Raw genomic sequence first — 12,074 nt, forward strand, 5'->3', positions numbered from 1 at the left:
CCCGCGGTCAGGTTGTTGTGGTTGCAGGCCACGCCGGACGGTCCGCAGCGGGCCGAGCCTAAGGCGAGTCGCAGCCGCTCCCGCAGCCTCCGAAGACGGCCGGCTCAGCCGATGATAAGTCCGATCCGGGGCGGGCGAACACGCTGCTGCTGTTGTTGCACGTCGGGGCGGTCGTGGCTCCCGACATTGAAGCCCCCGCCCATCTTTCCTCATATGACAGTCTGGCCATCCCGGGGATTAGCCTCGTGAACCTACGCTGCACTGCCTCAATAGCAAGGACGTCCTTCCTCAAATTAGACTTGCTCGAGTGACCCTGAGCTCGGGTCACCGGGTTCTCCGGTTCAGTCTCACATTTCAAAGACGTGATTTTTTAGGTTCATTGACCATAGTGTGCTGGGAGTGGATGCAAAGGTGGTAAACATGGGGATAATATGAATGGGCGACCGATGGTCAGAGTGGACTTGGTGGGCCGAAGGGCTTGTTTCCATACTGTATCTATATAAAAACAAACACTTGCGGAGTGAAGCTCAGAGAGCGATCTGCAAGGTGGATGAAGCCCAGCACTTTGCAGACTCCAACAACTCTGTGGAGTTTTTCAGTTCATTAAAGGGTTTTTTTCTGGACCCTCTCCCAAAAGTTAAGCATTGCTCCGCTCCTCTACTCAATTGGCACCAATTTATTCAAAGACAAAGGAAGCACATTGAAACATTGGAAGGAGTATTTCTCCAAATACTCCAGGTCCTCCACTGTTCACGCTACAGCCCTAGACATGATCCACGGTTGTCCCTCTTCAAAAATAAATGCAACAAAGCAGACTGTGGCGACTATCTAGGCAACTTGTCCATTGCTCAGAAGATTCTTGCAAAGGTCATTCACGATCTCCTTAACAGCTCTGTCTCAGGAGAAACTCTGCCAAAGGCTCATTGTGGCTTCAAACCAAACCACAACACCGTTGACATAGTCTCGGTGAGGGGGATCCAGGAGAAATGTATTGAGGAGCAATGTCTGTCAGGCACTTGGTCACCTGTGCTCTTGTGCGATGAACAACAGGAATAGCAAGCTGTCAACAAGGGTACAAAGCAGTTGTACTCACAAATGTTTTGTATGGATGTGAGACTTGGACGCTTTACTTGGAAACACATCAAAGAGCTCGAATGTTTCCTCAGGATGACAAACTTGCAAGTTCTGGATGAGGCAGCCAGATCAGCATTGAGGACATGATCTGGAGGGCATATCTGCTAGGACAGGCCACCTAATCCATATAGATGGCACCTATATCACACAACAGATCCTTCATGGAGTTCTTGTACAGGGACACTGAACACAGGGATGTGCAGGATCAGTACGACCTGAGCAAGGACAGCCTCAAAACCAGTGGCAAACTGCGAGAGAGCTGGAATCTTTTGCTCAAGGACAGAACAGGCTGGGGTGCTCTAACCAAGGGCCAGAGTCCCGGGTTCAATCCTGACTATGGGTGCTGTCTGTATGGCATTTTCTACGGTCTCCCTGTGACCACATGGGTTTTCTTCGGGTGCTCTGGTTTCCTCCCACATTCCAAAGACGTGCAGGTTTGTAGGTTAATTGGCTTTTGTAAATTGTCCCCAGTGCATTGGTTAGAACTAGTGTATGAGTGATCGTTGGTCAGCGTGGACTCGGTGGGCTAAAGGGCCTGTTTCCATGTTGTATCTCTAAACTAACCTAAACCAAATGAGAACAAAGTGGCCTGTATCAATTCTGAAGGCCGCCAATGGGATCAGGTCAACTGAGCCAGAGAACCAATGAAGGCCTAAGCAACTGAACCTTCCTTAGGGCCTTTCCTCTTGTCCCCGAGCATGTGGCCCCTATCATCTCAGTTACACTTGGGCTCATGAGCAAAAAATGCACAACTGATATCATTGAACTTGATGGTCAACCTCTGCACTAGAGGATGAAGGTTCAACCACTTAACCGTAGCAGAATCAAACACAATAAATATGTTGAGATATTGCATTGTATTTTTTTAATTTCATGTACTTTAAATAATAATCTTTAAAAAAATATATCTGATAAGGAAAAAGCATTTAAAAACAAGATCACCACAGGTTCCCCAATGCAAAAATAAGCAATAGTATTGTTTAAATATGCGAAGAATCAACATATTGTTAGCAAGAAATTTAAGTATAACATGATTTAACTTAAGTTCTAGTTAAATTGCAACTTAATTAGAAGTTAAGAGTTGAATTGTTAAAAATAAAGTTGAATTCTCTTTGGACTTTACTTTAGACTTACAGCATGGAAACAGGCCCTTCTGCCCACCGAGTCCACACCGACCAGCGATCACCCCATAACACTAACACTATCCTACACTAGGGACAATTTACAATTTTACCGAAGCCAATTAACCTACAAACCTGTATGTCTCTGGAGTGTGGGAGGAAACCGGAGCACCCGGATCAAAGCCATATGATCACAGGAAGAATGTCCAAGCTCCATACAGACAGCACCCGTAGTCAGGATTGAACCCGGGTCTCTAGCAATGTAAGGCAGCAACTCTACCACCGCGCCACTGTGCCATCCCTTAATTAATTTAAGTTTCAGCTTAATTTCAACTTAATTAGTTAAGAGATGGATTGTTAAAAATCAAGTTGAATTCTTGTCCGCTTGAATAATTCGCAAGGTGGCATCCACATCATTATAATTAGTTGTCTACATCCTCCTTCAATTGTCATGGAATTAGATTGATCAACCATTGGAACTGAAATAATACAAATATATATATATATATATATATATATATATATATATGTTTGTGTGTGTGTGTGTGTGTGTGTGTGTGTGTGTGTGTGTGTGTGTGTGTGTGTGTGTGTATACATATACACATAAACACACACACACAGAAATATGTTATGTGTGTGTGTGTGCATGTTTATGCATATATATATATAATAATAATATCAGTAGAATGGTTAAATTGCAGGTTTACTTACAAAACGTACATATTGTACATGCTGAGTTTTTTGTTAAAATTGCCAACGAAGGGACTTCATCCCTTGTTTTTCTTTTGCACAATATACAAACTGACATTTTCATTTACAGCATTGGCTTTATTAATAAAAATGCATAGTACTATGCAAATATAAATCTTGTATCAATATAACATTTTAGCAGCAACATTAATATAAACCAAAACAAAAAACATAATTTAATCAGCATATTCTACAACTAAAAGATTATATCCGAAATGATTAATTCTACTGTGCAAACCATTTCTTTAGATTTGGTTTCCAAAAAGAAAAGATTCTTAAAAATATCTAGATCATGGAATAGTTCCTTCCCTTCATTCAATGAAGTACTGGCATGTATATATATATTTTTGTTGAGAAGCTATATAAAATATTCATACTTTAATTTGCAATAGAGGAAGAATATATAAAAATGCAGAAGACTTTATTGTAGATTTTTGCATAATGGACATATTTATATCTTTCAGTCTCAGGCTATCACAGTGCATTGTACAATTGATGAGTTGTAATGTGAGGAACATTGTTTAGTTTAGTTTAGTTTATTGGTGTCAATTATTGTCAGCAACAAATTTGCACGCAGCCCATTGAAAGGGATGTGATAATCCAAACAAACAACAGTGACTGAGGGAAAGATATTCTCCAGGACCAAATAGTGTCATGATTTTTTTAACGTCTGCTCAAAAGAGAAGAGGCTATGATTGATCATCTCATCTATAAGGTGCCACATCATTGGTGCACTACTTGTGTAGAAAGGAACTGCAGATGCTGGTCTAAACCGAAGATAGACATAAAAATGCTGCAGTAACTCAGCGGGACAGGCAGCATCTCTGGAGGGAAGGAGTGAGTGACGTTTCGAGTTGAGATCCTTCTTCAGACGCTACTGAGGAACTATAACTACTGAACTACTGGCACTACAGTGCACTACCTCTGGTACTATACTGGAGAGTCAGCCTAGATTTTTTTCCCAGTCTCTGTAAAGGACCATGAATTCATAAACTGAATCAAGAGAACTACCAACTCAGCTATAGCCATACATCATTTATACTAGCTCTCCATTTATCCTGGGGGGGGGGGGGGGGGGGGGGGGGGGAATACAGTACTTGTAAAGCTCTCTATTTTAGTTATAAGGATATGAATAAGGAATTAACAGTAATGTGGTTACGTCTAAATAAATTTCCCTTAAGTATTTTTTATAACTTAGGTGTGCCACATGTACAAAAATATTTGTGACCTTGTTCAAGAATAGGTTCTACTCAACAACCATCAGGCTCTTGAACACTACACAATATTAACCTCAACAATAAACCTCTATGAACTATCTGAAATCGGGTTTTTTTTAGTATCGTGGCTATTAATTTATTGATTTTTTTTGTTCATTATATATTATCTGTTTTTTGTTTGCAGTTTAAGGCATGTGATGCTGTTGCAAGTAAGAATGTTATTGCTTCATTGCCACTACATCTGACAATTAAACACACTTGACTCTTGTTATGTATTTGAAAGTATGCTATTGTACTGTATACAGCACAGGAAGACATGATAATGTTTTTAATCTGCATATTTCCAACATTCACAAAGTTCCTAATTTAGTCAATATAAGAAAGAAAAGCATCTCCACAGATTCCGATCGCTAAATAATTGATCTGGTGATTGTTTATGCATCTTTCACCAAATAGTTCAGGAAAGTTAGTGGAAGGAAGTGGCAGTGGTAGAAACTTGAGTGTTCATTGGTATTAAGAATGTGAAGGAAGTGATGAAAATGCATTGCAAAATCCTTGCAGGAAAAATCGGACCTTTCATTCAGATGTCAGTTGCCTGCAATTTTAAGAGCCCACTTAATTTGGATTATCAGCAGTTCACTTTAAAATATCTTAAACTGAATGCTAGATAATTCCGATTCTTATCAAACACAATCTAGTTTTGATTTGATAGGAAGCAACTGCAATACCACAAATGAAAAGAAAAAGTAGAATGTTGCAAAGACTGTTGTGTGAAAATTTGCAGATTATGATTTTCCATCAGATTTATCTTCATTCAAGTAATTGAAATAATATTGTGAAATTTAAGTTTTCGAGAAGTTGAAGAAGAAGGATCATCTTTGTTTTATTCCTAATAGAGTATGTTACCGAATTCATCTATTCTTGGCCACTTTAACGATGTTTGAGTGGGGTTTAATTTTGTTAGTATGAGAGAAAGGTGACACTCTGGACTCATTGACATCTATATACTATCTGAATACAGCCAAAAAGGTACACGATAGTGCGACAATTTTAGGCCCACCCATACTCGCCGTCGTCCCTTTGGTGCTAATGGAAGAAGTTTAATTGAGATTGGTGTTATATTTTTTAAGTTATTCACATTTTAAAGTTTAAATCTATCCTAGGGAGGGAGGGGGGAGGGAGGGAGAGAGGGAGGGGTGGAGGGAGGGGGAGGAGGGAGGATAAGGGGGGTTGAGGGGATGGAAGGGAAGGGGGGTGGGGAAGGGGGGAGGGGAAGGGGGAGGGGAAGGGGGGAGGGGAAGGGGGGAGGGGAGGGGAAGGGGGGAGGGGGAGGGGAAGGGGGGAGGGGAAGGGGAGGGGAAGGGGGAGGGGAAGGGGGGAGGGGAAGGGGGAGGGGAAGGGGGAGGGGAAGGGGGGAGGGGAATGGGGGGAGGGGAAGGGGAAGGGGGAGGGGAAGGGGGGAGGGGAAGGGGAGGGGAAGGGGAGGGGAAGGGGGGAGGGGAAGGGGGAGGGGAAGGGGGAGGGGAAGGGGGAGGGGAAGGGGAAGGGGAAGGGGGAGGGGAAGGGGAAGGGGAAGGGGAGGGGAAGGGGAGGGGAAGGGGAGGGGAAGGGGAGGGGAAGGGGAGGGGAAGGGGGAGGGGAAGGGGAGGGGAAGGGGGAGGGGAAGGGGGAGGGGAAGAGGAAGGGGAAGGGGGAGGGGGAGGGGAAGGGGGAGGGGAAGGGGGAGGGGAAGGGGGAGGGGATAGGGGATGGGGGAGGGGATGGGGGGAGGGGGAAGGGGGAGTGGAGGAGAGGGGTGCTGCACCAATGCAGGAGAGGTTTGTGCCCAACAGGTCCACTTGGTCTAGTATACATCTAAAGTGTTCAGTTTATTTGTGCTTTAACTCACTTCATGTGGAAATGAATAATGACGAGGAAGCTTTATGGACTACTAATGAAAATGACCTTGACAAAAATTAAGACGTTTTACCCTGGACATTGTACTATCAAATAGCAAGATTGATGGCCCTTGACGCTGGATTGAAACACATTATTAGGGCTCCTTGATGGGCAGTGGAACCTGCAGTGATGTAACCTGCTAGATTAACTTCATTTCTGTGGGAACATCGATCAGGGAACTGCAGATGCTGGTTTACAAAAGAAAAGACACAAAGTGCTGGAGTAACTCAGCGGGCCAAGCAGCGTCTCTGGAGAGCATGGATAAGTAACATTTCGGGTTGGAACCCTTCTTCAGCTTTGGGTCCCGACCCGAAACGTCACCTATCCATGTTCAACAGAGATGCTCTCTGATAAGCAGAATTACTCCAGCACTTTGTGCCTTCAGTTTCAATTCTAAACTTATAACTAATGAATATAACCCATCATCATTATCATATGTGTTCATGAGCTTTTAATTATGCACATTAATCAAGTAATTTTAAAGTTGACATTCAATCTATTAGAATTTGAGAGCATGATTCTATATTGCATTAATGATCACAATTATGTTCTAATTCCTTGTCAGGTGTTTTGTTCATTAACAAAGAGTTACCTGTTATCAGGCAACTGAACGGTCCTCTCACCAGCAAAAGTGTGGTCCTGACCTGCCATCTAACTCATTGGAGAATTTTGAACTTTCTTTAATCAGACTTTATTGGACTTCAATGTTATATCTTTGCACTAAATGTTGTGCCCTTTATTTTTTATATTTCCACAGTGCACGGCTTGATTGTATTCATGTATATTCTTTTGATTGGATAACACACGAACAAAAGTTTTTGTTGTACCTCAGTATACGTGGCAATAATAAACTAAACAAAGAATACATAAAACTGATAAAACAGTTAAAACATATAAAGAAATATTCTAATTAAAAAATCTAAAGGAGAACCTGTAATGAAGAAGTAACACCAGTAAGGACTTCGAGACCCAAAGACAACTGGAGAAACAATCAGAATCTTGAACTGAAATGTGCTGTCCGATATGTAACGATATACATGGCCGTGAGATATAGATATTATCTTATATTATGGAGAAATTACAATGTATTGTAGCATAAATATTAGAACAATTCAATTGCAAAAGCATTTTAGTTGTCATATATGCACAATCATATGTTTTTTCCTTTGCGATTGAACATTCATCACTTTGAAATTGTGGATGGATCTGAATTCTTGGAGTGACTGTTTTGATAAAGCTGCAATGTTCGATGCAAGAATTGATACTGTTCGCTGGTCTGGATCATTCCACCCCTAGAAAAGAAAAGCCAGGGAGGTCATTCATTAGTTGTTATACACTTTCAGAATAACTTGGATAGAAAATATAAAGCATTGGGAACAGAGGGAAATGCAAGTGATGAACAAATTAGTTCGAGATTTTAATGCGCAATTGTAAACCAAGTGAACTTTCCACACAGGATGTGCAGGCATATTCAATGAAATAAAAAGTTCTTGATCCTGTATCTCTGTATAAAGGAACTTAGATGTATCGCATTTCAATCTGTCAATCGTATTTTAGCAATGCTAAGTGGCATGAAGAATTAACACAGTAACATTGAACGGTACAGAACAGGAACTGACCCTTCAGTCCACAATATCCATGCCAAACAAGATGCCAAGTTAAACTAATCTCTTTTGCCTGCATGCAATCCTTATCATTCCATTCCCTATATATCAATGTGCCTACGTAAAAGGTTTAGTTTATTGTCACGTGTACTGAGGTCCAGTGAATTTTTTTTGTTGCATGCTAATCAGTCAGTGGAAGGACAATACAATACATGATTACAACCGAGCTATTCACAGTGTACAGATACATGATAAAGGGAATTATGTGAATGTGAACGTTTAGTGCAAGATAAAGTCCAAAAAAGACTGATCAAAGATAGGCCGAGGGTCTCCAATGAGGTAGATAATAGCTCATGACAGCTCTCTAGGTGCTGGTAGGATGGTTCAGTTGCCTGATAACAGCTGGGAGGAAACTGTCCCTGAATCTAGAGCTGTGCATGTTCACACTTCTATACATTTCGACCGATGGGAGAGGGAAGTGGCCGGGGTGCATCTCGTCCTCGATTATTATGGCCTTGCTGAGGCAGCGCGAGGTGTAAATGGAGTCACTGGAAGGGGGGTTGGTTTGTGTGATGGTCAGGGCTATGTCACAATTCTCTGCAATTTCTCGCTGTTGCAGCCTCGTGGCATCTTATTAGCAAGTGTGTGAGACAAATGTTAAAAATTGCCACAGGGTAAAACATTCACGCCCACCCTTGGATCAGAAAACTTCTTAAATACACAATCTAGATATGATATTTCTGCTACAAGTAGCACGACTGACCTGTCGATCCGCATTTGACACACTAGCCCTAGAATGTCCACTTTGTCGCTTTCCTTTAACTGTTGGCATCCGACACTCGTGGCAATGAAGCAGCCTGTCCTCCCAATTCCTGCACTAAATGCAAAGATTATTGTTATTGTTGCAGGTTTAGCAGATGAAGTAGACTTACTAAATGTGGAGTAAAAATAATGGAGTTAAGTTAACTGATACCACTGGAATGAAGGGGCAAGGGAAGGGGAAAATATTGAGCTTGTTTGGGAAGGAACTGCAGATGCTGGTTTACACCAAAGATACACACAAAATACTGGAGTAACTCAGGGTGTCAGGCATCATCTCTGCACAGAAGGAATAGGTGATGTTTTGTGTCGAGACCCTTCTTCAGAATGATAGTCAGAGGAGAGGGAAATGAGATATGAAATGGAGACACGTCCTTTATACCTTTCCATATCTCGTTTCCCTCTCCCCCGACTCTCAGTCTGCAGGTCTCAATCCCAAAACGTCACCCATTCCTGCTCTCCAGAGATTCTGCCTGTCCCGCTGAGTTACTCCAGCATTTTGTGTCGATCTTCGAAATATTGAGCTTTGTGGATTCAGTGTTTTTGGCCATGGAGGAGCAGAAGAATCATGATACCAGTCTGAAGAAGGCACCCGACCCGAAACATCACCCATCTATATCCTCCAGAGATGTTGCCTGTCCAACTGAGTTACTCCAGCACTTTGTGTCCTTTTTTGATCATGAGACCAATATGTGTAAATGACTGAATTGATGTCAGTGATGCTGTGTTAGAGAACTACCCTTCAATCCATGATCCGTCTTCACCTCGGATTGACGAATATGGTGTTGGGTAACATGGAGGCCTTCTTGTTCTTAATCAGTTTAGAGATACAGTGTCGAAACAGGCCCTTTGGCCCACCGAGTCCACGATGATTAACAATCCCTAAAACGTGCAGAATTGTAGGTTAATTGGCTTCGGTAAATTGTCCCTTGTGTATAGGATAGAGCTAGTGGCTGAAGGGCCCATTCACACTGAATCCCTAAACTAAACATTCCTCTATGGAGCACAAAGCAGGACAAGATGACCAGGGCAAAATGAAGGAAATTAGCTCTCAGCAACGCAGGGGAGCAGTGGTAGCGCTGCCTTACAACGCCAGAGACCCAGGTTCGATCCTGACAGTGGGTGCTATCTGTACGGAGTCTGTACATTCTCCCTGTGACCACATGGGTTTTCTCCGGGTGCTCAAGGTTTCCTCCCACACTCCAAAGACTTACAGGTTTGTAAGTTAATTGGCTTGAAATAAATTTAAATTGTCCCCAGTGTGTGTAGGATGGTTAATCGCTGGTCGGTGCGGACTCAATAGACAATAGGTGCAGGAGGAGGCCATTCGGCCCTTCGAGCCAGCACTGCCATTCAATGTGATCATGGCTGATCATTCTCAATCAGTACCCCGTTCCTGCCTTCTCCCCAAACCCCCTGACTCCGCTATCCTTAAGAGCTCTATCTAGCTCTCTCTTGAATGCATTCAGAGAATTGGCCTCCACTGCCTTCTGAGGCAGAGAATTCCACAGATTCACAACTCTCTGACTGAAAAAGTTTTTCCTCATCTCAGTTCTAAAACTCGACTCGGTGGGCCGAAGGGCCGGTTTCCGCGTTGTATCGAAAAACTAAACTAAATCAGTGAAATTGCCACAAGTCAAATCTCGGAGAAAGTCAACCAAGGACCTAAGCAGGCGGAGAAGACTAATCCCATGAAATTTTATATTTTCACCTCCTACCATCTGCTACTGCAGATATTTTAGCAACATTTCTCAGCTGCCAATGCGAGATCAGAGAAGCTCCTGTTGAGAGAGTGATACCTTCATTTCATTCCCACCAGCCAGAAAGACGCAACCAAAGTGAGTTGGAGGCCCCGCAAGCAAGATTGCAGTTAATGGTTCAATGGCACCTTATTTGTCATACATTTTAAACAGTATGAACTGTATACAGTTCAGTACAAGTATCACCATACAAAAGCACCAAATGCATCTTAGTGGTCACATTGCTTGGCTTGTAGCTTGTGCCATCCCTCACACAAATGTCAATTGCTCTCATGAGTGAACCAAAAGAAATATCATGCCAGTTAGCATCTGCTTATCTGGCAGCAGTCATGATATTGTGATGTTCTCGTGTCCAGTAACATTTCAGCCAGTGGGTCTGGCAGCATTCTGGAGAACACGGATAGGCAACGTTTGCACTTTGATCTGTCGTTTTCACACCTTATCCTTCTATATCTCATATAAGAAGATAACTGCAGATGCTGGTACAAATCGAAGGTCTGAAGAAGGGTCTCGACCCGAAACGTCACCCATTCCTTCTCTCCCGTGATGCTGCCTGACCTGTTGAGTTACTCCTTCTATATCTCCCCTGACTCTCGCTCTAAAAAATGGTCTCGACCTGAAACGGCACCCATTCTTTCTCTCCAGAGATGCTGTCTGTCCCGCTGAGTTGCCCCAGCATCTTGTGTCTCGTTTCAGGTTAGAGCCCTTCTTCAGACTAATCTTCGGAACTCCAACCCGAGATGTCGCCGAACCATGTTCTCCTGGGATGCGGTTTGAGCAGCTGAGTTACTCCATCATATTGTGCCCATCTTTGGTCTCAACCAGCATCTGCAGTTCCTTGTTATTCTATTTCAGCCAAGAAGGTTTCTCACCTGCAGTGGACTACAATAGGACCCCTGTTCCCAGCAATCTGCCTGCTCCTTTCCACCTCTTGCACAAGGTCCAGAATTGATTGTGCTGTATCCGGAGTCTTGTGATCAGGCCACGAAGAGAACCAATAGTGCTTTACACTTCGAGACTGTTTAGTGTCCTGGAAAAAAGTCAGTCAATTAACTCACTGCTCTCATGAAGCCCCATTTTATACTTCTCTGTGGAGATGACTTAGATTTGGCTTTGATTTGTTCTTTTCATACCTTTTATTAATTTGTTCTTTGTATGTTTCATACCTCTAGTTTCCCTCTCCCCCGACTCCCAGTCTTAACAAGGGTCTCAACCCGAAACGTCACCTATTCCCTTTCTTCAGAGATGCTGCCTGACCCTGAGTTACTCCAACATTTTGTGTCTATCTCCATTATCACCCTCTGCCTCCTATCACCACAACCAATTTTAGATCCAACTGGAGACTTTAACCTAGATCCCATGTGTCCTAACCTTCCTGATCAGCCTACCATTATTCACATTATGCACTGATTCCCTCATGTTCTGTTTGTAGTATTTCTTCCTTTAAAAATATTACCCAAAATCATATGCATTAATCATTGATATCCCCCCAAAATCAGATGAATTAATCATTGATCTTGTGTTTCAAGCAACACACATCATCAACAAAAATAGTTACTGTATTGTCAATGTAACATCAGATAGCTCAAACAGCAATTTAACGTATATGAAGCAAATAGAAATTTATGAGCATAATGTCATGAAGCATAAATATCTTTAACATTTCATAACTTTTTGGTATTCAATTCCCCTTAATATACTTTTTTAACATCTGAATTGCAACATGGATAA

General features: G+C 42.5%; 1 protein-coding gene across 1 annotated transcript in view; it reads right to left on the bottom strand.

Annotated features, from left to right (window-relative positions):
- Positions 1–7,096: 7,096 nt before the first annotated feature.
- The window catches only part of LOC144605275 (receptor-type tyrosine-protein phosphatase R-like), a 47,537-nt gene continuing 42,559 nt past the window's right edge, over positions 7,097–12,074 (bottom strand). Inside the window, 3 exon segments of the mRNA XM_078420374.1 lie at positions 7,097–7,452; positions 8,528–8,641; positions 11,216–11,353. Coding sequence (XP_078276500.1) covers positions 7,344–7,452; positions 8,528–8,641; positions 11,216–11,353 — 361 coding nt within the window. The 3' untranslated portion in view covers positions 7,097–7,343.

This window comes from Rhinoraja longicauda, chromosome 24, assembly GCF_053455715.1.
Source record: "Rhinoraja longicauda isolate Sanriku21f chromosome 24, sRhiLon1.1, whole genome shotgun sequence".
In the NCBI taxonomy this organism is placed as follows: domain Eukaryota; kingdom Metazoa; phylum Chordata; class Chondrichthyes; order Rajiformes; family Arhynchobatidae; genus Rhinoraja; species Rhinoraja longicauda.